We start from the raw sequence: 24,327 nt of genomic DNA, 5'->3' as shown, positions 1-24,327 counted from the left end.
TTTTAAACTTGAGTTTGTGTGGATCACTTTTCTGCCGTGACAGCCATAAGCAGCGAGGTGCGCTCAGTTCAGCGTTTGTCAGCTGTTTCTGGCTGCTGTCCCCCAGGAGCTGTTTCAGAGCCCAGGGTGAGAGGCTGCCCACAGAGGGGCCGCTGCCTGTGGAGCTGGGAGACCAGGGTGTGGATGCGGCCCATTCAAGGCTTTTGGCGGATTTTCACTTTGGAAAGGAGCCATGGAGAAGAGAGTTAGTTTGCCTCCTAACGTATTGGGAGAGGTCAGTGTTCTTTAAGTTTGTTGATGACTTAAGGTCTTCAACTAGGCGAGCTGCCGTAGTCGAGACTTTAATGTGGTGGCTCAAAGAAGAGAGCATTTAAGCTCTCATAGTACTTTCTTTTTCAAATTGAGGTATAATATATACATACGCGCGGGCGCGCGCGCACACACACACACAAACACACACACACATATAGTTGCTGTTGTTCACTCCCTCAGTCATGTCTGACTCATTGCAACCCCATGGACTGCAGCACCCCAGGCTTCCCTGCCCTTCCCGATCTCCCAGAGTTTGTTTGCTCAAACCCATGTCCATCGAGTCATTGATGCCATCCAAACATTTCATCCTCTGCCTTCCCCTTCTCCTCCTGCCCCCAGTCTTTCCCAATCTTTCCTGAGTCTCTCCCATCAGGAAGCTTCCATCAAAGGGCAGACAGAATGAAAACCACAATCACAGAAAACTAACCAGTCTGATCACATGACCCACAGCCTTGTCTAACTCAGTGAAACTGTGAGCCATGCCGTGTGGGGCCACCCGAGATGGACAGGTCACGGTGGAGAGTTCTGACAAATGTGATCCACTGGAGAAGGGAATGGAAAACCACTTCAGCATTCCTGCCTTGAGAACCCCATGGACAGTATGAAAAGGCAGCTTCAGCATCAGTCCTTCCGATGAATATTCAGAGTTGATCTCCTTTAGGATGGACTGGTTTGATCCCCTTGCAGTCCAAGGGACTCTCAAGAGTCTTCTCCAACACCACAGTTAAAAAGCATCAGTTCTTCGGTGCTCATCCTTCTTTATGGTCCAGCTTTCACATCCATACCTGCCCGCTGGAAAAACCATAGCCTTGACTAGATGGACCTTTGTTGGTAAAGGAATGTCTCTGCTTGTTAATATGCTGTCTAGGTTGGTTATAGCTTTTCTTCCAAGGACCAAGCATCTTTTAATTTCGTGGCTGCAGTCACTGTCTACAGTGATTTTGGAGCCCAAGAAAATAAAGTCTGTCACTGTTTCCATCTTCTCCCCATCTATTTGCCATGAAGTGATGGGACTGGATGCCATGATCTTAGTTTTCTGAATGTTGAGTTTCAAACCAGCTTTTCACTCTCTCCTTTCACCTTCATCACAAGGCTCTTTAGTTCCTCTTCACTTTCTGCCATTAGGTTGGTGTCATCTGCATATCTGAGGTTATTTATATTTTTCCTAGCAATCTTGATTCCAGTTTGTGCTTCATCCAGCCTGGTATTTCACATGGTGTACTCTGCATAGGAGCTAAATAAGCAGGGTGACAGTATACAGTCTTGACGTGCTCCTTTCCCGATTTTGGACTCAGTTCACTCATCAGCACCTTTTTTAGTGTGCTCTCCTCCCCTGCCAGGCCCTGGTAAATTTCAGATCAGTTTACTTTCCCTTAAAGGCAAAGATCGTGCGGCATAAGTTGAATCGTCCCTCTGTGCCTTGAAGCGGGTGCGTTGAGCTTCATCCTTGTGCGTGTCAGCGTTTGCTTCTTCGCCACCAGGCAGTGTTCCATCGCTCCGCTGCGCTCTTTGCCCACTGGGACATCTGGCTTGTCTCTGTCCCCGCACTGTTGAAGTGCGTGACTCCAGAGGGCGGGCGTGGGGGTCTCTGCCTCCTGCGGTCACTTGGGAGCCGGGCTCCCTCCATCCTGCCACCCTGCAGCCTGCTTGTTGTCTTTGTCTGTATGTTCAAGAGCCGGGTGTTAGAAGTGTCTGTTCCAGGTGGGGAGCTAAAAGGAGGGGTGGTGCCCTAGGCAAGCCAGGGCGGAAGCTCCAGCCGCTGCTCGGTTCCCATTTTGTCGGCGAGAACAGTCACTTGTCTCTGCCTGCTGCGGGGAAGCCGGTCCGGGGGACTCCTCAGCAGGAAGCTTGTGTCTGAGAAGGGAAGCACGAGGTTTTGGTGGGTGAAGAGCGGCCCACAACACAGCTCATCAGCGAGTCTCTTTTAGGAAGGAAACCGGTGGGGGACGTGGTCACCTGTCCACGTGGTCAGAGACTTACTGGCTGGGTCGTGGGAGCCCCTCTCCGCACGCCACGGACTTGGCCTCTTATCCGGGCCTGTCTTTCCTTCTCCTGGACCCTGACTTTTCGCTTTGGAGACTCTCCTTGTTCATGCTCTTCCCTGGCCACGTCTGAAGTGCCTCGTGAGGATGTGTCTTTCTTGGTTTGCACAGTTGGAAGAGTCTGTTCCTTCATGTGTTCTTTTTCGGAGCCTGAGGTTGCATTAGGGATTAAACGGAGGTGTTGGTCAGTTAGTATTTTAATTTCTTTGGCTCTTTGTTGAATTCCCTCAAAAACATACTAGTCTTCTGGTCTCAGTGTCTCCAGTTAGTACCATGTCCTGGTAGCTGTCAGACACTCAGATCCTTTTTTGGATGTGGTCATCAAGCCTGATTTATTTTCCGCTTCCTCTCTGGATCATCCCTGTCTTTTGTATTTCTCTGGTGCATACCTCAGAGACCGCTGAAGTCACAGGTTTGGGTGAGAAGCAGACATCTTTTATCTCATTTTCTTGACCAGTCTGTTCGTCTCCTTTTTAAACTTTGGGCTGAAAAATCTTACTAGGTGGCTTTTGAGAAAGGCTCTGGGCAGGGTACTTGTTTGTAGCCATCTGGGGTCATAGGAGCAATTAGCCATTGTGTTAATGCATTCTCTGATACTTAATCGTGTGAGGCCGTGTGGTTTTGCACGGGGCTGCTGCGTAGAGGAGGCATGGGCTCCCTCTGTCCGCGCGATCCTGGGCGAGCCCTGTTGGCCCTGCAGCTTCTTCTGCTACAGCGGAGAAGGCAGGCGTGTTAGTGGCGCCCCTGGCTCTTCTGTGGAGCCCGGTCCTATAGGGGACCCAGGGATCGGCCCACCCCCACCTCTCTGACCTCAGGGCACCTTGCCCCAGCTCGGGGTGCCTGGGTTTACTCCTTGGAGTCAGGAAGCTGTGTTGAATGAATGAATGGTGAATGCCACGTAGAAACTGATGGAGTGGACAACACTAACTGCCTTTGCTCTTTTTTTCCCTCTTTTAGAAAGAAGGAGCTCTCAGCCACCAAGAAAGACCGTGTGCACCACTGTCTGACCATCTGTGAGAACATAGTTGCTCAGTCTCTCAGGTAACTGCACTTCCAACTTGCTAGCGAAAATAGAACACTTCCGTGTTTTCATTCTGAACGGGCTAGAAGGTTCTCCGTTGCCCCAGTTGTTTGGAAACCTTTACGGGACCCCTCCCCCTTCTGGCCGTGGATGCAGAGGATTTCCAGACACTGTGCTGAGTAATACTTCTTGTAGTCGTACACCATGTTGTTGTAACCATTAGGATAACCGAACAGCATGTTTGTATTTTTCTTAGTAACGGTGGTAGGAACAGGAGCCTGCCCGATTACCAGGGTCTCCTGGTGGTTTTTCTTCGGCGCTCTGCCCTGTCCGCCCTGTAGGGGTGCTCCCTGCTCATCACAGCTTTGGGACGGTGGGGTCATGAGCCTTGACCGGAGGCCCACCTCCCTGGCTCGGTCGTTCCTCTGGGGTGAGCAGGCAGCACCTTCTTGTATAGCTTATTTGCTGATTCTCCTTATTCTCCTTGCTTTTGATTGTCTGTCTTTTTTTCTGAGTACTGTTCCTCGTGTCTGTGGGTGGTAGATATTTTAAGCCTGTCTTTGAATGAGTGAGTAGGGCACAGATGTGCTTATGGCTTCTGAACTCCATTACTCAGATGGGACATGTGAAATACTTCTCTGGGAGTAAATCATTCATGTTATTCTCCTGTTGGGAAGGGCTCTTTGTAATCTCTTAGAAAAACCTCTAAGAATAATTACCTTGGTTTTTGTACTGACAGAAATTTGGTGATTCATTTATTGTTAGTGGCACCTTGCCACTTGTATTTTATACTTTCGAAGTGATTTCATGTAGAGTATTTCATTTTAGTTGAACTCAATGAAAGACAGTGTACGATTACTGTTTTTATCTAATTTGTAGAAATATTGTGGGAAGAAACGAAGTGACAATATGTGCTGAAAATAAAAATACAAAAATTCTGAGTTAGTATGCTATTGTAGAGCAATATTGCATAGGAGCCTGGAATGTCAAGTCCATGAATCAAGGCAAATTGGAAGTGGTCAAACAAGAGATGGCAAGAGTGAACGTTGACATTCTACAAATCAGCAAACTAAAATGGACTGGAATGGGTGAATTTAACTTAGATGACCATTATATCTACTACTGCAGGCAGGAATCCCTCAGAAGAAATGGAGTAGCCATCATGGTCAACAAAAAAGTTCGAAATGCAGTACTTGGATGCAGTCTCAAAAACGACACAATGATCTCTGTTCGTTTCCAAGGCAAACCATTCAATATCACAGTAATCCAAGTCTGTGCCCAACCAGTAACGCTGAAGAAGCTGAAGTTGAATGGTTCTATGAAGACCTACAAGACCTTTTAGAACTAACACCCAAAAAAGATGTCCTTTTCATTATAGGGGACTGGAATGCAAAAGTAGGAAGTCAAGAAACACCTGGAGTAACAGGCAAATTTGGCCTTGGAATACGGAATGAAGCAGGGCAAAGACTAATAGAGTTTTGCCAAGAAAATGCACTGGTCATAGCAAACACCCTCTTCCAACAACACAAGAGAAGACTCTACACATGGACATCACCAGATGGTCAACACTGAAATCAGATTGATTATATTCTTTGCAGCCAAAGATGGAGAAGCTCTATACAGTCAACAAAAACAAGACCAGGAGCTGACTGTGGCTCAGATCATGAACTCCTTATTACCAAATTCAGACTGAAATTGAAGAAAGTAGGGAAAACCACTAGACCATTCAGGTATGACCTAAATCAAATCCCTTATGATTATACAGTGGAAGTGAGAAATAGATTTAAGGGCCTAGATCTGATAGATAGAGTGCCTGATGAACTATGGAATGAGGTTCGTGACATTGTACAGGAGACAGGGATCAAGACCATTCCCATGGGAAAGAAATGCAAAAAAGCAAAATGGCTGTCTGGGGAGGGCTTACAAATAGCTGTGAAAAGAAGAGAAGTGAAAAGCAAAGGAGAAAAGGAAAGATATAAGCATCTGAATGCAGAGTTCCAAAGAATAGCAAAAAGAGATAAGAAAGCCTTCCTCAGCAATCAATGCAAAGAAATAGAGGAAAACAACAGAATGGGAAAGACTAGAGATCTCTTCAAGAAAATTAGAGATACCAAGGGAACATTTCATGCAAAGATGGGCTCAATAAAGGACAGAAATGGTTTGGACCTAACAGAAGCAGAAGATATTAAGAAGAGGTGGCAAGAATACACAGAAGAACTGTACAAAAAAGATCTTCACGACCCAGATAATCACGATGGTGTGATCACTCACCTAGAGCCAGATATCCTGGAATGTGAAGTCAAGTGGGCCTTAGAAAGCATCACTACGAACAAAGCTAGTGGAGGTGATAGAATTCCAGTTGAGCTATTTCAGATCCTGAAAGATGATGCTGTGAAAGTGCTGCATTAGATATGCCAGCAAATTTGGAAAACTCAGCAGTGGCCACAGGACTGGAAAAGGTCAGTTTTCATTCCAATCCCAAAGAAAGGCAATGCCAAAGAATGCTCAAACTACCGCACAAATGCACTCATCTCACACGCTAGTAAAGTAATGCTCAAAATTCTCCAAGCCAGGCTTCAGCAATACGTGAACTGTGAACTTCCAGATATTCAAGCTAGTTTTAGAAAAGGCAGAGGAACCAGAGACCAAATTGCCAACATCTGCTGGATCATGGGAAAAGCAAGAGAGTTCCAGAAAAACATCTATTTCTGCTTTATTGACTATGCCAAAGCCTTTGACTGTGTGGATCACAATAAACTGTGGAAAATTCTGAGAGATGGGAATACCAGACCACCTGACCTGCCTCTTGAGAAATTTGTATGCAGGTCAGGAAGCAACAGTTAGAACTGGACACTGAACAACAGACTGGTTCCAAATAGGAAAAGGAGTACATCAAGGCTGTATATTGTCACCCTGCTTATTTAACTTCTATGCAGAGTACATCATGAGAAACGCTGGGCTGGAAGAAACACAAGCTGGAATCAAGACTGCCAAGGGATATATCAATAACCTCAGATATGCAGATGACACCACCCTTATGGCAGAAAGTGAAGAGGAACTAAAAAGCCTCTTGATGAAGGTGAAAGAGGAGAGTGAAAAAGTTGGCTTAAAGCTCAACATTCAGAAAACGAATATCATGGCATCTGGTCCCATCACTTCATGGGAAATAGATGGGGCAACAGTGGAAACAGTGTCAGACTTTATTTTTGGGGGCTCCAGAATCACTGCAGATGGTGACTGCAGCCATGAAATTAAAAGACATTTACTCCTTGGAAGAAAAGTTATGACCAACCTAGATAGCATATTGAAAAGCAGAGACATTACTTTGCCTACAAAGGTTCATCTAGTCAAGGCTATGGTTTTTCCACTGGTCATGTATGGATGTGAGAGTTGAACTGTGAAGAAAGCTGAGTGCTGAAGAATTGATGCTTTTGAACTGTGGTGTTGGAGAAGACTCTTGAGAGTCCCTTGGACTGCAAGGAGATCCAACCAGTCCATTCTGAAGGAGATCAGCCCTGGGATTTCTTTGGAAGGAATGATGCTAAAGCTGAAACTCCAGTACTTTGGCCACCTCATGCGAAGAGTTGAGTCATTGGAAAAGACTCTGATGCTGGGAGGGATTGGGGGCAGGAGGAGAAGGGGACGACAGAGGATGAGATGGCTGGATGGCATCACTGACTCGATGGACGTGAGTCTGAGTGAACTCCGGGAGTTGGTGATGGACAGGGAGGCCTAGCATGCTGCGATTCATGGAGTCGCGAAGAGTCGGACACGACTGAGCGACTGAACTGAACTGAACTGTAGAGAATAGTACTAATGAAAAGTAGGGGAAAAGGTTTGGATTCTGTCTCCACTCCGTATAAGCCAGGTGGCTTCAGACAAGGCTCACTTCTCGGAGTCCCTGTGGCCTCGTCTTTGATGTGTAAACGCAGTGTTCAGGGCTCTTGTGGGAGGAGCGACACCTGTGAGACGCTGCCGAGAGCTGCGTGAAAGTGCCCGTGAGCTCCTGCGAGGCAGAAACCCGTCCCCTGGTGGTGCATGCTGTCCTGCACACTGCCTTAGTCTTGTTTGAACGCCTGGCAGACCCCCGGGGCCTGCTGCTGCCCTAGCACAGCTGCGCTCACCTGACTTCCAGCATCCGGGTCTCAGGAAGCAGCACCTCACACTGAAAGCTTATGGACCCAGAAAATAGACCTTTTCCATTCTGAGTGCCTCATGCCTTATGCTTAGTTTGTTTCTTGATAATTCCCAATGGAATTGATGGAATGTTGGCTTAGATTCACATGTGTGTGTGAGTGTGTGAGAGTGAGTGTGTGTGAGTGTGAGTGTGTGTGTGTTCAGATTTACTAGCAATCACTGGAATGAGGCTAAAACAAAAATCAGAACATTGCTTTTTTACTTGTTAAATTTGCAGACATTAAAAAATACTCAGGATTTTTTCAGAGATGATACAACTTTTTTAAAAGGCAACTTGGGGGATTTCACTGGCGGTCCAGGGGCTAAGACTTTGTGCTGCTGATGCAGGGGGCCCAGGTTCAATTCCTGGTCAGGGAACTAGATCCCGTGTGCCGCAGCTGAGACCCTGCACAGCCAAATAAATAAATATTAAACAAAAGGAAAGACAGTTTGGCCTGTTTGATTGAGGCATTTCGATTTGGGGGTTTCTCCTTAGGAGAGTGTCCAGTGACGCTGGTGTAGTGCTGGTCAGCCCATGAAACAGTGAAAGAGAATCTTCATGGCTTACCTGCAGGGGGATTGAAACACTCGGTACGTTTATGGAAAGAAGTATTAGTTAACTTTATTAAAGATGATTTATAGATCTGTGAATAGATGGTATAATAATAATATAAGAATTAAATTTAAAAATTACGAAGGATTTTTGCTTCTGACTAAGATGGTTAGATGGCATCACCGACTCAATGGACATGAGTTTGAGCAAACTCTGGGAGAGAGTGGAGGACAGGGGAGCCTGGCATGCCACAGTCCATGGGGTCACAAAGAGTCAGACGTGACTGAGCGACTGAACAACGACAGGTTCATCATATCCCACAGAATGGGCGCATCTCCACGCTTCCTAGTTCGCCTTTCATAGCCCAAGGCCACCATGGGGACGCTCCTCCCAGCTCCGAGCTTGCGGGCCCCGCCAGGCTCTGGGGTTGCAAAGACACGACTGAGCAACTTTCACTTTCACTTGATGGTAATATCAGCTTCCATCTGTTCAGGGCCAACATGATGAACCTCTTTCCATTGTCTTACTGTTAACCTATGTGAATCTTTACATTTAAAATGTATTTCTTATGGCAGCAAATATTGGGTTTTCTCATTTGATCAGAAAAATCTTCTACATTTCATGTCATTATTGATATAACTAGGTTTATTTTTTATTTTTTTGGCTTCAGCGGGTCTCAGCTGCAGCACACAGGGCTTAGCTGTCCTGCAACACGTGGGATCCTAGCTTCCTGACCAGGGGTTGAACCCATGTCCCCTACATTAGAAGGCAGATTCTTAATCAACGAACCACCAGAAAAGTCCCTAAAGCTAGGTTTGAATCTGCAATCTGCCACTGTGCTGTGACTTCCCTGTTTGGCACATATGCTCTTTAATTGCCCTTTTCTCTGTTTCTGCCTTCTGGATTAAATATCGTTTGGGTCAGCTTCAGTTATTTGTCTCACTGTTGGTCATGTTTCCCTGCTTCTTGGGAAGCATTCCTGACCATTTCTGATCAGATGCCAGACCTTATAACTTCTATCTTTTTGGGTGCTATACACTTTGCAATTCTGACGTTCCTGAAGCTTGCCCCGGAATGCAGCTGTGTTGCTCTGAAGGACTAGGGCCGTCCTGGGTTCTGCCTGCAGGCAGGATCAAAATAGCGTCTCACCTAGGGCTGAGCTTAGTCAGCTCTGTTGTGAAGGCAAAGCCTTCTGAGCAGCCGACCCAAGGCGCCAGAAGGATGAGGTTTCCCCTCTAGCTGGAAAAGCAGGAGCTTTTCCCGCACTTGGAGTTTCAGCACCTGCTCCCTCCAGCCCCTTCAGCTGACTCTACCCGCAGCCCCAGGCCACTGTCTGCAGCAAGACTCAGCTGAGACCTGAGGGCTCCGCGCATCTCGGGGTCTCTCTGTGCAGCTCGCCCCTCTCTGGTCATCCCCCAGTGGACCCAGCCACCCTGCCTCCTGAGGCCATCAGCTCTGTCTCCCCGTCTCAGCAGCCGTGGGCTCTCCCGGGTCCCCCTCTTCATGTCCTCACTGGGAAACCTCTTCCAGGCAGTCATCTGGGGAAATCCTGAGGCTCGTCGCGTTAGCTCTCCATTTATCCAGAGATGCCTAGTACCTGATGCCTTGAAACCACAGTTACATGCGTTTTATCCATTATCAACTGCTTTAGGCAGGAAGGCAAACCCTGTCCTTGTCACTTATTTTGTTGTTCAATCGCTAAGTCGTCTGACTCTTTGTGACCCCATGGACTGCAGCACGCCAGGCTCCCCTGTCCCCTGATTTAGTTATTGGAGAGTGTCTTAAAGAGCATGGTTAGAAGTAGTGTATAAACGTACTTTTTTTCTTTTTTAAAAATTGGGGTAGGATGGGCGCACGACACCGTGAGTCTGGTTTGGTTCGCTTGTATGATGCGCCGCGGCAGCCAGCACCTCTGTCGTGTCGTTGGCATTCCTTTTTGTGTGTTGAGAGCAGTAAAGAGCTACTCTCTTAGCAACTGTGAAGTTTAAAATGCAGTATTGCTGACTGCAGTCACTAAGCTGTGCGTCAGAGCTCCAGGTTATCTCCTAGTTACAAGTAAGCCTGCTTTTTCAGCTGTGAATTTTATGGAATCTCTGAACAAGTATTTCTGTCTCCTTCTCTCTCTCTTTTTTAAAGATTACTTAATTACTTATTTTTGGCCGTGCTGGGTCTCCCTTCCTTCTCGGGCTTTCTCTTGTTGCAGCAGGTGGGGCCCGTCCGGCTGTGGTGCGCGGGCTGCTCTTGTTGCAGTGCTCAGGCTCAGTATTGTGGTGCCTGGGCTTAGCTGTCCCTGCAGCATGTGGGAGCCTCCCAGTCTTCCCACACCAGGGAGCGAACTCGTGTCCCCTGCATTGGCAGGCGACTCAACCACTGGACCACCACGGAAGCCCCCAAATACAATATTTCTGATGAAAATTTTGTGTCTGAATTCAGATGTGCGGTAAAAAAGATTGTTCTATAGCACACTAATTTCTTCATGTTGATTACATGTTGAAGTAATATTTTTGATACATTGGGTTAAATGAAATATATTATTAAAATGAATTTTACTTGTATGTCTAACATCCTTTTTCTGTTCCAGAACCCCACATAGGATACCAGAAACTTAACTGCGTTTCATCGTCATGTCTTCTCTTGGCTGTGACAGTCTTTCTTCTGTTTTCACTTAGAAATTCTCCAGAATTTCAGAAACTTTTGGGCATCGCTATGGAACTTTTTCTGCTGTGCAGTGACGACGCGGAGTCAGATGTCAGGATGGTGGCTGACGAATGCCTCAACAAGGTCATAAAAGTAAGAGCCCTCTGGACGGTGTTCTCTGAGATGCGGTCACTATGGCTAAGAGGAGAAACCGTAAATTGGCGTTCTTCTCTTCTGAGCAGCAGGGTCCTGTAGGGCGGCTGCACTTTTTAATCTAATAGTGTGTGGTTTGGAGGCACTCTAGTGTCTGCCAGGGTGCTGCCTGTACCTGCCCACTCAGAGGGCACGGGTTTCCTCTCATGCCTGCGCGGGGCGTAGGTCAGGGATGGGCGCTGACGGTGACCACTGGGGACCCTTGGACCGAGTGTCACGCTGCTGAGAAACTGCGAGGCCCCGAGACGGCAAGGGGACGGACGGTGGGGTCTGCTGTTGGTGTCTTTGTCCCCCAAGTCCTGGGTCAGGCAGGACTGTTCACAGGGAAGGATGTGCCTTCTCTGGTCGCTTGGCTGGCATTCTGGCTGGAGTTGGTTTGAGATAGGAGATAGGAGTTCCCAGAAAAAGTTGGTGAAGCCAGAAAGCCAGAGCCGCCTGGGTGGGAGGTGAGGTGAGGAGCGCGGGAAACGCCTGTCCTCTTTGCTCAGGCTTTCCCGGTGCAGAGTCTGAGATCCCTGTAGCTTTAATCTACTTTTCCCTTTTCCTGTTTTTTGATGTTATTGAAGATGAAGTGCTTCTTTCATAATTCTTACTGCCTTGGAAAACGGCCTTTGTTTTTCTCATTCTGCCCTTCTCCTGGTTTGTATCCCCAGCCATCCTGGGGGTTCCGCTGACAGTGTGCTCCTGCCTTCAGATAATGCAGTCTCAGATGGGAAGCATGTTTGTACGGAAATGGCTGAATGCATGGTGTAAGCTCTGAGTTCTGGGAGATGTTGGCAGCTCATCACTGCAGTCTAGAGGCGGAGGTGATTTCTGTCTGGGGAGGCAGAGGAGGCTCCCTGGAGGTGGTGGCAATTAGGTGAATGAAAAGATTTAGGACCTTCTCTTTTTTTGGCTTGCTGTGCGGCATGCGCAGTCTTGGTTTCCCCAACCAGGGATCGAACCCGTGCCCCACTTGAACCCGTGCCCCACTGCAGTGGGAGCAAGGCGTGCTCTAGGGACGTCCCATAGGACCTTCTTTACCCTTGCAGACTCACAGGGGAGGGGGACTCTGCCAGAGAACGGGAGATGTTGAGGATCAGTTCAAGGGGTTTGTACTTTATTTGGTAGAGAATGAAGAAAGGGAAGAGCTCTCGAAGATTTGCAACCAGGTAGTTCAAGTAGCCTGGTGGTGCCTTGTAGCCTGCCTTGGACAGGAGAGAGGCTGTGTGCCCGGAATCCGGAGGGAGGCTAAGTGTCCAGGGAAGAGAGGGGGCCCCTGAACCAGTAGGAGGTGCTGGGGTTCGAGTGAGGAGCAGGGGTGGGACTGTCACGGGCTGGCCCTGGCGGCTTGTGTCCCCGGTGTCGGGGTGGGGACAGGAGCAGGGAGGGTCGGGGGCATATTAGCATCGCCGGTGACTGTGAGCGCCTATTCACTGGTGTTTCACAGCTTTGGAGTGTACTTTTCTCTTGTAATAAAATACATTTGACATTAGCTTATAAAACATTTATAAAGTGAAACAAAACTCGGATATGCCTTTTAGTTTTACTGGCCAAGCAGTGTTTTACTATATACTTGTCCGTTTTGATGTGCTTGTTTAGGGGATTGTAGTACAAACTGAAACAGTAGCGTTAGAATTTTAAAATATCCGAGGCATTATTCAGAACCTCCCAGAATGTGACCCTGTTTTGATTTTCAAGCTCGCTGAGCCTCTGTGAGCTTTGCAAAGACCAGTTGGTCTACAGATGTCACATGCTTATATCATAGGAAAGGCAGAGGGCTTTTTGTGGAGGCTTGGGTACGTCTCCCCTAGCTTCTTCCAGCTTCATTACGTCTTCCTCGCTTCTTGTGACCAGGCTGTTGGCACTGCCGTTTCGGAGGAGCGGGCTCTCAGGGCTGAGAGTGGGGCACAGAGGCCTTTCCGTCTTTGGAGCCATCTCCAGCATGGACTCTGTCCCTACTGGTGGTTGCCATCAGCCATTATTGCTGGGTTGAAGTTGCCCGTGTGGCTGTTTTTTGGTTTGACTTGTAATCGAGCAACAGGGGTAGGGCTCTGAGGAGCTTGTGGTTCCAGCAGATTCGTGTGTCGCTGGGGCCCTGAGGTGGGGAGCACCCGTGCATCATGGGAGGACCAGACCTTTGGGAAGGATGCAGCTTCTGCGTGGAGAGGAGTGTCCCCATGCCAGAATCAGGGCTTTGACCTTGGGTATCTGCCTCCTGCCCCGCTGGCTCTGCAGACTCCAGGGCATTGCTTATGTTGGATCATCATAAAAAATGATGATTAAAGAATGTGCTTTAATGATTAAAAATGATTAAAGGATGTACTTTAATTGAACATAAGAGCTTTAGAGTGAATTTGAACTATCTGCCATTTAATTTTGATATTATGTAGTATTCGATTGTAATGAACATTCTTTTCCTTCCTTTTTAAATATTATAGTGAATGACCTGTGTCTAGTTGGTAGCTGCCTGCATACATATACTTCTTTCTTAATGAACAAGTCTTCAATTTAGTTGCTATTATATTCTCCTTTGCGTCCAAATTGAACTTTTAGTTGCCCTTTGGATTTCTTTAGAGCTGCTCTGTTGCTGCGTTCAGTCGCCCAGTGGTGTGCGACTGTGGCCCCGTGGACCGCAGCACGCCCGCTCCACTGCCCTTCACCGCCACTCTCAGAACTGCTGGTAGACTGTGCCTTCCGTGAGCAGATCTCTTGTGTTTTCTTGTAGGCTTTGATGGATTCTAATCTTCCGAGGTTGCAGCTAGAACTCTATAAGGAAATTAAAAAGGTAGGTTTTTGTTTTTCATTATTGAGGAAAGTCTGTTGATCCCCTGTATTGAGCAGTGTATGAAAATTTCTTTTACTTGAGAAGTAAAAATGTTAGAAGGAAACAAATGCTGTTTGGTAAAGTAGACTCTGTTGTTTTACTTTTCCTCAGGAAGTTGCTCCTCATTATTTGTTAAATGAGATGGGACTTAAAATGGTAGTTTTAAGAGAAAAATCTTTATAATTTCATCCCATTAAACCTTAAAATGTCAAAAGCAGGTGCAGGCTTGAACGGCCTTTTCTCTAGAGATGGGAGCGGGCGGCGAGAGGCGCTTTTGTGTGTTTGAGGTCCTGCTGACGCCTGCAGTCTGCGGCTCCTCCGCGTAACTCTCTGCTCTTCACTCCCTCAGAACGGCGCCCCTCGGAGCCTGCGCGCTGCCCTCTGGAGGTTTGCCGAGCTGGCTCACCTGGTCCGGCCTCAGAAATGCAGGTGAAGTGGACGCTTTGGGTCATCGCTGTTACTGCTGTTTTGGTCGGGGGCCAGCTCCCGTGGCCTCTTCCCGTCTCGGCTCAAAAGCCGTCTCTCTGGAGGTCTTCCCCGACGCCACTGTCTGAAGCCGTCCACCTCCTCCGGTCCTGCTGCAGTGCATGTCCGCTTCCTTTCCCTCACAGCAGCCATGGCTCTGAAACGCTGTCTCACATTGGTTCGTTTTCTGCCCACCCTCCCCCAAGGGACGCAGGAGCCGAGTCCCAGCACAGCAGGGCGTCCCTGTCGGGCCCTGCTGTGGCCCAGCCCCGCTGACGGGGTCTGCCCGGGGCTTGCCGAGGAGATGCTTGTCGGCGGGCGCAGAGTGCGCGCCGCCTCACTGCTGCTCACCGTAGGGACTACAAAAAACTGTCTTTGTCTATCACGTGGGTTAGAAATAGACACTGTGAAGAAAGTTTTGACTGATTGAAACAATTGTATCTTTTTCTTTAATTCATTAGTTTATTTTGATTGAAGGATAATTTCCTTACAATGTTGCAGTGGTTTTTGCCACATGTCGACATGAATCACCCACGGTGAACCTGTCCCCCCATCCTGAACCCCACTCCCACCTCCCTCCCCACCCATCCCGTGGGTTGTCCCAGAGCACCAGCTTTGAGCTCCCTGCTTCACGCACCGAGCTTGCACTGTTCACATGTTTCACGTGTGGTAATGTACATGTTTCAGCTATACACGATTCTCTCAGATCATCCCACCCTCGCCTTCTCCCATGTAGTCCAAAAGTCTGTTCTTTACATCTGTGTCTCTCTTTCTTAATGGATTGAAAACCAAAGGAAGGACCACCGTTTTAACTCCTTTCTCGTCTCTGTGACCGGCAAGATGTGCTGATGTCCATGGATACCTTGGCTCTGTCCCTGCGGGACTGGTGGCGTGGCAGAAACCCTCTCCTTTGACACCAAAGATCTGTCCCACGGGGTCAGAGTGTGATACGAATCTTACACGATGTGGACATACAGTCACCAGGGGAATCCCTCCATGTAACCTCGCTCCTTTACTGTCCGTAGTTTGGAAACTTCTTATTAATATATGTCTGAAGCAATGCATCCCAGGTTTTCCACATAGAAGCCAAAGAGACCTTAAAATCTATGATTGGGTCATGCCATTCCCTTACTTGAACTTGCCACTCATTTCCCACAGCTGTTCAGATAAGTCCAGACTCCGTACAAGGCCCAGGGAGACCTGGCCCCAGAGCCCCCGTCCCCGCAGACACTGTTGACTCACTGACCCCCTTGGCTTCTCTGGAAAGTTGAGCGTGTGTTGTTGTGATGTCTGGCATGCTCTCCCCTTGGGCCATCTCTTTCTCGGAGGGCCCGTCTCCCTCCCTGTGCAGTGCCAGGGGAGCCGCTGCTTGCTGCCTGTCTCTGCCTCTAGAGGGCGCCCTGCCTGCGCCCAGCACGCCTGTCCTGGGACTGCTCCTCTCCAGGCCCGCACTGCCCGCTGCTCTCTCGGGGCTGGGGCTTCTCACCAAGGCCTTATTCAGTGGGAATGCTTAGAAAAAAACTGTGCAGTCCTCCCTATTTAAGAAAGCTCCATTCTCATTTCTTGGTGCTTTCTTTCTGTTATTTTCTAATTTAAAATCTGACTGTTTTAATAGCTGTAATAATTTACTGCAGAGAATTTTAAAAACAAGCTATTGATTCATCTGCACTGAGTCTTCCCGCTGAGGTTTGTTTATTTTCCAGGAAGGACTCTGGCATATAAAAACTAACAGGTACTGAGCTGACCACTCGTGTTTCTCATTAAGGTAGACTTGGAAGAGTAACAGGTGTTCCTCTCCCACCGCAGGCCGTACTTGGTGAACTTGTTGCCTTGCCTGACACGCACAAGCAAGAGACCTGAGGAGTCTGTTCAGGAGACGTTGGCGGCAGCGATCCCTAAAATTATGGCTTCTTTTGGCAACTTTGCGAACGACAATGAGATTAAGGTATGAGCGTTGCCTCAAGCCACAAGCGTGTGAATGAGTCTTAGTGGGAGTCGCCCTTTTGTACAGACAGGCATTTGAGAGTGCTTCATAATTTGGATTATAATTCTTTGAATTCTTGAAGGCACACAAAGGGCCTCTTTCCCCTTCTGCCTTCTCACTGTGGGGTGAAAAGTTGAGCAGGGAGACAGTTTATAGAAGCAAATTCAAAAGGCATTTTGCCAGAGCAGACTGGTTTTGGTGTCCAGGCTTGACTGCCTAGCCTGATTGAAGCCAGCGGCGGTCCCTGAACTGCAGGCGGAGCCGGCACCCCGACGGCGTCCTCTGAGTGTGAGTGCCCGCGGCCGGGGCGCCGCTCAGCCTCCTGTTTGTTTGCGCCCCTGCCGGCAGTCTTCATCCCCTCTCTCGGGTCCTGTTCAGAGTGTCCGGGCACACGCCCTGAGGGTTGCCAAGAGTCCTGGCCTTCTCCTCTTAGTGGGCCGGTCCTGTGCCAGAGTTTCTCTGGGTACTTCCCTCTACATTTCTAAATCACATGCTTACATTGCAGGTTTTGGGGGTTTTATGTATATGTTTCACAGTGGGGAAGGTGTGTTTAGCGCTAACCTTTCTCCCATCTTCCACCACAGTGATGTAAGTGTTCGGTGTGTATGTTACTGCGCCTGAGTGGCGGTCACAGCTAGTCCTGGGCTGTGCTGTGCTTGTGCTTGTTTCTTTGTATAGCGTTTCGCTATTTCTGGAGTCAGCAGTTGCCTCTTTTTCGTGTGCTTATTACTCTCTGGCGCTCCCCACCTTGTCACACCTTCTCCTGGCGCTGTGAGCGTGTCTCTGCACTTGTGCGCACGAAGGCTGGTTGACCGGACCTGATTCTTCCCCTGGCCGTCGTGGGTCCTCCAGCCGCCGCTGCAGCAGCCTGGTAGGGCTCCCTGGGCCTGTCTTACAGCATCTTGGCCCCCCAGCAGAAGCCTGCTTGCCAGCTGCCGGGTGCCCATCTCTCTAGGCTTACTGCTAGAGAGGGGCTGTGTGGACAGTCTCAGTGGTCAGAAGGCAGACTTTTCCTCAGTTCCTCTCTTTTCTCGGTGCTGGCGTCCGTCCTCTGCTCTGGCGGCCTCTCCGGGATCCCGCCTCTGCAGGAGATGGGGAGCGGTGCCCATGTCCCAGGAGCAGCCCGGCATGCAGCTGTCTGTCCCCACGCCCAGGCCACGCTCACGGGTCTCTGGCGCCCCCGCACCCGAGCTCTCCGTAGCACTCCGTGGCTGGGCTTGCTTTGGGCGGTGGCTTTCGGTCCTTCTCCCCAGCTCCTAAACAGGCTCGTGTAGGAGCACCTCTCTGGGGACCGCTCACTCAGTTTCCTCTTGTTTGCCGTCTAGCTTCCGCATTTGCGAATGCCTCTCGTCTGCCGTTGCCCCCGTCCTGTTCTTTTTACCCCTGTGAGTTCATGCATGTGACACCTTGTGCCCAGGTTCCTGTGGGTTGTCTGGGTGGTAGACGTCCACGGTTCTGACCAGCAGGTTTGATCAGAAGCTTCCTGACAGGAGCCCTGTTGTGTTAGGTGTGGAGACTCTCGAGCTTTTCTTTGGCTGATGTGGAATGAAGACACAGCACGTGGGCGACACATGCCTCCTCAGCTAGGGGCCACAAAGCGAGACTGTGCTTGCGGCCGCCGCCCAGGTCTGCACGTGCAACGTTAGCGGCACCCAGGGGCCTCTCCCAGCCTCTCCCTGTCTGCGTTCCCTCCTTCCTCTCCAGGGTTGGTCACACTGACCTGGCGTCTAATGCCAGGGGGTCTGTCTTTAAGTTGTAGCCGTGGAGAACCTTACGGTATGTAAGTATGTAAGTCGCAGCGTGTGAGCCGTAGCCATGAGGACCTTGGGGCATGTACTCTCAGTCTGGTCTCTTCTGCGCAGCACTAAACTTGTGAGAGTCTTGCCTGTCGCCGTGTGTCACTAGATCTTGCGGTTTTGGAGCTGCGAGCGTTCCCTTGGGTGAGTGTGATGCAGCCGGCCCTTTTACTGCTCTGGACCCTGGACCGGGGGTCGCCTGAAGTGCTGATGTCCCGAATGCTGCCGCGCCGTGCTCGTGCGGGTCTCCTGGAGCACAGGTTGTGACACCTGGAACGGCAGCTGTCGGGTGTGAGGGTGGATGTTGCCACTTCGGCAGACACCGCAGAGCTGTGCCAAGTGCTGGGCAGTGCACAGCTTGTCATCGCTGGCACGGGTGATCCTGGCAGCTCCCTGTACCGCCGGACTGGAACGGTCGTGCTTTTCAGTGACATCGTCTGCTGAGTACACTCTGCTGCCGCATTTGGTTGAATTTCTGTTTCCATTCCCTGAAGTGCTCTTGACTCCAAAGTGGAATGGTTTTTGTGTCTCTTTTCTTTTGAAGTGCTCTAAATACATGTCCTGTCGGTGTTTAGAAGAGTGGAACTATCTTACCCTACCATCTATTATGCTTCCTCCTCCTCATGAGAAGACCTTTAAGGACAGTGCGGGGACCTCCCACCAGCTGCCTTTACAAGGCTTTCTCAGGACTGTGGCATTTGGACCCAAGAACGCCCCCTGGAGCTCGCAGATTCAATTTTATTATTATTCCAAACTTGAGGTTCAACGTGGGCTGACTCATCATAGTAATGTTTAGTTTTCATTCTGCTTAGAAGTTTGCACTAGTCAGAATGAGTCTTGACTTACTGTTTCCAAGATGATGTATGTGTGTGATCTCACTGAAAGGAGTTCTTTAAGATGCTCTCTGTTTGGAGCTAAGAGTGTGTCAGAAATAAGTTGAGCGGTTTCTCTCCAGGTGTTGTCTCTGAGGAGAAACTGTTGGCCATGGTCTCCTGGGGGTGTCATGTGGCTGGGGGTCTGGTCCTCCCCTCTCTGGTTCCAGAGCTCTGATCTGTGAATTCACAGAGTGTCAGTGATCCCTGAGAGCCAGTTAGTGTTAGCCACACTGTTAGGAGAAGCTCGCTTACAAGTCGGATGCTGCTCTGCTAAGTTGTGCTGGTTTGCTGACAGGCAGACCTTCCCCGGTGGCGTCTGCGTATCTCTGACTGCTCAGCCGCGCTCTGCACGCACCCAGCAGTAACAGGGCCAGGTCACTGCTCAGAGTGATGGGGATAGGTGTTCTTAAGTAGCATGGTCACCAAGCTCATGCAGCTGCGTAGTCACCCCCTTTCATTCTTTGGATATTTTTGTGAAGACTTAAATGGCCATCGCTAGAAGTATAGCACTGTGTCCTTTGGAGGCACGGTAACAAAGTCTCCTTCTCTGATTTCTTAGGAAGATAACTTTGAGTGTGTGGTCTCAGTTCAGCCGTATTGCACGTTTCCAGACCTGAGAGTGTCTCTTAGTGGCTTTAGCAGCAAGTTGACAAGCTGTCATTTAGGCATTCTCCTCCTGGACTTCATTATTTGTTGATTTTTTTTTTTTAATTGCATTTATTTTACACAGCACTACTCACTCACCCTGGGCTTCCCACATGGCTCAGTGGTAAAGAATCTGCCTGCAACGCAGGAAACATGAGTTTGATCCCTGGATCGGGAAGATCCCCTGGAGAGGGAAATGGCAACCCACTCCAGTGTTCTTGTCTGCAGAATCCCATAGACAGAGGAGCCTGGCGGGCTATAGTCCATGGGGTTGCAAAGAGTCAGACACAGCTCAGCAACTAAACAACAGTAAAAACTCACTGACCCTGGCCGTAGGCCTTGCGGGGACATGTTTTGTAGAAATGAAGGCTTTCACTCTGATATAGGGACGTAGATGCTAAGCAGGGCCCTCCTTGCAGTTCATAAAGAAGTGAAGAGTCTGCACACACATATAGCTCTGAGGTATCCCACACTTGAAGGGTTTCCATTTGGCTCTGGAAAAGTCTCAAGTGGTTAATGCTTTATACTTTGCGAGAACTTGGAGCAGGTCATGCTTCTCTGAAATATGTGCTGAGTTTCCCCGAGCCTCATCTTCCGCCCACTTGGGTTTGGCTTCCACAGGTTCTGTTGAAGGCTTTCATCGCGAACCTGAAGTCCAGCTCCCCAACTGTGCGGCGGACAGCAGCGGGCTCGGTGGTCAGCATCTGCCAGCACTCCAGGAGGACGCAGTACTTTTACAGCTGGCTGCTCAGCGTGCTCCTAGGTGAGGCCCGACCGGCCAGTGCCTCGCCCCGGGGTGTGGGGGCCCCTGGCAGCTTCCCGAGATAGGCCTTTGAAATTCTTTTACGGTCAGGCAGCCCCTCCTCAGCTTCCTGACGGGGTCCTTCAGCCTGGCTGATGGGGGAGTGTACAGGCGCGCCCGAGGGGGTGGCGTGAGGCCTGGGGAAGCCTCTCCCCGCCCTCCTCCCTGGGGCAGCAGCGTGGATGCCCCGGCCCAACGAGAGCCAGCGGGGTGGGGTGGGAGCCTTCCTGGGACTGGCCTTCCAGGCCGCACGCCTCACGGCCTCTGTGCAGGCCCTGGATGCAGGGAGCCCGAGCCACAGGCCGTCTGGACGGCTGTAGGCCTGCTGACCAGGCCTCCCGCCTGGGGGCGGTGGTGGGAATCGGTCCCGGCAGGTGGCGCGGGCAGCACCTGGGCAGCGGATGCAAGAGAGCTGCCTGGTTTCCCCTCGCTGTGCGGGGCCTTGCTGAGCCAAGGGGCCAAGTGTCTCCCCCAGCGGCGCCCCTGGGTCTCTGCTCGAGGCCGTGTGCTTTTCTGTAGTGATGCTCGTGCCATCTGTGTCCCCCCAGCCTCAGGGTGCCTCTTGGGTCTCTTCCTGTTAGCAGAGGGCGCCATGGGCTCCCAGCAGCGGGTCCGCTGTGACAGGCTCGCTGCTGCCTTTGTAGGTTTGCTGGTCCCCGTGGAGGGGGAGCACCCCACCCTCCTGATTCTCGGCGTCCTGCTCGCGCTGAGGTACTTGGTGCCCCTGCTGCAGCAGCAGGTCAAGGACACAAGCCTGAAAGGCAGCTTTGGGGTGACGCGGAAAGAGATGGAAGTCTCTCCCTCGACGGAGCAGCTCGTCCAGGTAGGCAGCCCCCGAGCTTCACTCCGATGCCTGTGCAGACAGGACCAGCGTTCAGAAACTCGGCTCCTTTGGAAGAGAAGCAGCGGAACCGAGAACAGAGAGTTAGGACTGTGCACGCTGGAGCTGGAGCTGCTGGCTCAGACCCTGGGTCATGACCCCAGGTCCTCGACCTTTGTATGGTGGGACAGCGGAGTAAAACAAAGGTGTTCTTACAAGCTTTCCAAGATGATTCCATAAGCCCCTTGGGGATGAATCCCAGCCTCGGTGTCACTTCATCCGCAGGTGTCTCACGTGGGGCCCTGTAGGTGAGGACTCTGTGTTTCTAATTTTAAGGGCAATGCCTTTGTCACACCTGAAGAAAAGAACATTTGCTTAGCATCAGATACCTACGCATCCCTGTCACTTTGTTCTTCCGCTCTTTGGAACCAGCATCCAGATGAGACTGGCTGTGAAGGATGTCCGTCTCTTTGATCTCTTGGTCCCCTTCTGTGTCTAATTTCTCTTAGAGTTCAGTTTTTGAAGAATCGGATCATCAGTCCTGTGGAACTCCTGGCAATCTTGTTTTTATTCCTTGACTCTCCACTGTGTGAGTTAACAGTTCTCTTTGCTGTCTGTATTTCCTGTAAACCAGTAACTGGAGTGAGACGCTTGTCAGAGTCAGTGCATGTTTTATAACATGCGTAATATCTGAGTTCAGTACTACCTGGACAGTATTTTAAAACAAATATTATTGGGGCTGCATACTCAGAATTTTTTTCTGATTTTTTTTTTTTTAAAGAGGCTTCTTAGTCAAATGTTTGGAGACCATTGGCCTCGTGGGGGAGGCAGGCAGGCTTTCACTAAATAGCACGGTGGGAGGGCTGGTGTTCTGTAGCGTGTGTGGTGCGGGGGCTGTGGACAGGCCGTTAATAGCTGATGATGCTTTGGGGAGAGTAGGCTTTGACCAGAGACAGAAAGTTGGGAGGAGAGAGCTTTGCGGACTGTGGCCTTCGCCAGGGCCACGGAGTGAGAGACTGAGTGTGTGGGCAAGGGCGAGCTGGCGAGCAGAGGCGTCCAGGCTCTCCCAGGTCAGCTGGGGTGCTGGGGGAAGATGCCATGAGAGGTGTGCGGAAAGCTGTGCTGAACTAGGAGAACAGCAGTCCTGGGAGGCTAAGGGAAGGGCTGGGGAGGCGCTGTTTCATTGATTTCCGACTTCCTTAATAGTTACATTTCTTCAACGTGATTAAACGCTATGGCACCTTGTCACGTTAGCAAGCTAGGTGAGATTCTCTCTCAAACATATCTAATCTGTATTCTTTTGACTTATGGCCATTTTGAATTAAATTAATTTGATTAAGAACTTCAACTCAACTAATGTAGTTTGGCTAGGTATATTTAAATAGAATTTGAAGTAATCCTGGGCCTGGCTAAATTGGTAAGCAAGTCTGGGCAAAACACAGATATTTCTAGATATGCAAGAATTCATTTTGCTTTTAATGTACACTTTTTTTCTTTTTGTGTATGCTTTAAAAAAAAATTATTTGAAGATGCATTCTAGCAAAATGAGAAACAGATGCAAAAATCCCAAAGCCCTGAAACCTGGGAAACACAGCTAACCACGAATGTGGTGGAAGCAGTTCTGAGATGACCGTGTGCAGTGGGCTGTTCAGATTCTTCATAGAGACGGGAGGTCCCAGGAGCTCCCTGCGGCCATTGTCATGACTAAGAGCTGGAACAAGGGAAGGTGCATGTGTGTATGTGTGTGTGTGTGTGTGAGGAGGAAAACCAGGAAGGTACAGCAGAGAAAACTGTTAGCAGTTTTGGAGCAAATTGTTGACTGATTTTAAGCAAGTATGAGACTATAATAATAGAGAATTCACTGAATTGTTATCCTTGGGACATTCTCTTTCAAGTGACACAGGACTAGTGATAGTGAAACAGTTCTCTCTTCTTGGGCCCGGTCACATTAATAGGCTTTGCAGTGAATGATGCTCAGTCGCTCAGTCGTGTCTGACTCTTTGCGACCCCATGGACTCCAGCACGCCAGGCTTCCCTGTCCTTCACCGTCTCCTGGAGTTTGCTCACTCATGTCCATTGAATCGGTGATACCATCCAACCCTCTCGTCCTCTGTCATCCCCTTCTCCTCCTGCCTTCAGTCTTTCTCAGCATCAGGGTCTTTTCTAATGAGTCAGCTCTTTGCATCAGGTGGCCAAAGTATTAGAGCTTCAGCTTCAGGATCAGTCCTTCCAATGAATATTCAGGCTGATTTCCTTGAGGATGGACTGGTTTGATCTCTCCAGTGTCTGAGGGACTCTCAAGAGTCTTCTCCAACACCACAGTTCACAAGCATCAATTCTTCATGAATGAGGTTAATGTGCGCATTTTGAGGTACATACTGGTTTTTTAATTCAGTATTTAGACTCAACATCTAGGCAAAGCACACGTGATTTAAGAAGTTATATCTTAGTGTATAAATGCAGCCCTTAATAACACGAGAGCACTGACTATGCTTCAAAATTTGGGAGGAGGCAGATGAGGTCAGGGAGCATAGGGTATGCGTTTCCTCCATCCATGGACTAAGAAGTCAGGAGAGTCTTTGCTCAGAGCAGACAGGTCAGTAATCACAGCTTAAGCTTGTGAGCTGATTAGGGGTCACGGGCCAACTCCCAGCTCGTAGCAGGAGAGCAACCACAGACAGTATATGCTCGGCTGTGTTCCAGGAAAACTGTGTGCAGAATAGCTGGTGGCCAGGTTTGCCCGCAGACTGGGGGTCACAGACCTGTGACCTAGAGCTGGGAGGTGCCCATCAGAAGAAGCAGAGACATCAAATGAGTCAAAGACTTACCTTATACACTGCTATACTGTCGTTATAAAAAAATACGTATTCTATGATATCACAGGTAGGGCTGCCCAACTTAGCAAATAAAAATAGAGGGCACCAGTTACTTAAATTTCAAGTAAATCACCAGTAACCTTGTTGTGTAAGTAGGCTGGAAATCGCACAGCTCAGTGTTACACTTTGAAATTATTTATCTGAAATTTGCATTTAACTGGGCACTCTGTGTATTATCTGGCACCTCTAATGAAGAAGAAAGGGATAAGCCCATTACGCTCATGTACTGTGGCACAGTGTCACATGTGGTGTGATGCCTTTAAAAGCTTTGGAAACCCTTTCTCAGTGCACTGTGGCCAGTGCT

General features: G+C 49.4%; 1 protein-coding gene across 2 annotated transcripts in view; it reads left to right on the top strand.

The window, feature by feature from the left end:
• HTT (huntingtin) overlaps positions 1–24,327 on the top strand; it is a 123,730-nt gene that overhangs the window by 13,352 nt on the left and 86,051 nt on the right. For both annotated transcript variants that reach the window (XM_027545175.1, XM_027545174.1), the window contains exons 2-8: positions 3,312–3,395; positions 10,774–10,894; positions 13,662–13,721; positions 14,110–14,189; positions 16,032–16,170; positions 20,147–20,288; positions 20,972–21,150. In XM_027545175.1, coding sequence (XP_027400976.1) covers positions 3,312–3,395; positions 10,774–10,894; positions 13,662–13,721; positions 14,110–14,189; positions 16,032–16,170; positions 20,147–20,288; positions 20,972–21,150 — 805 coding nt within the window. The remainder of the gene's footprint in view (positions 1–3,311; positions 3,396–10,773; positions 10,895–13,661; positions 13,722–14,109; positions 14,190–16,031; positions 16,171–20,146; positions 20,289–20,971; positions 21,151–24,327) is intronic.

Source organism: Bos indicus x Bos taurus, chromosome 6 (assembly GCF_003369695.1).
Source record: "Bos indicus x Bos taurus breed Angus x Brahman F1 hybrid chromosome 6, Bos_hybrid_MaternalHap_v2.0, whole genome shotgun sequence".
In the NCBI taxonomy this organism is placed as follows: domain Eukaryota; kingdom Metazoa; phylum Chordata; class Mammalia; order Artiodactyla; family Bovidae; genus Bos; species Bos indicus x Bos taurus.
Note: the sequence above shows the minus strand (reverse complement) of the source record. Positions and strands in the feature narration are given on the sequence as shown.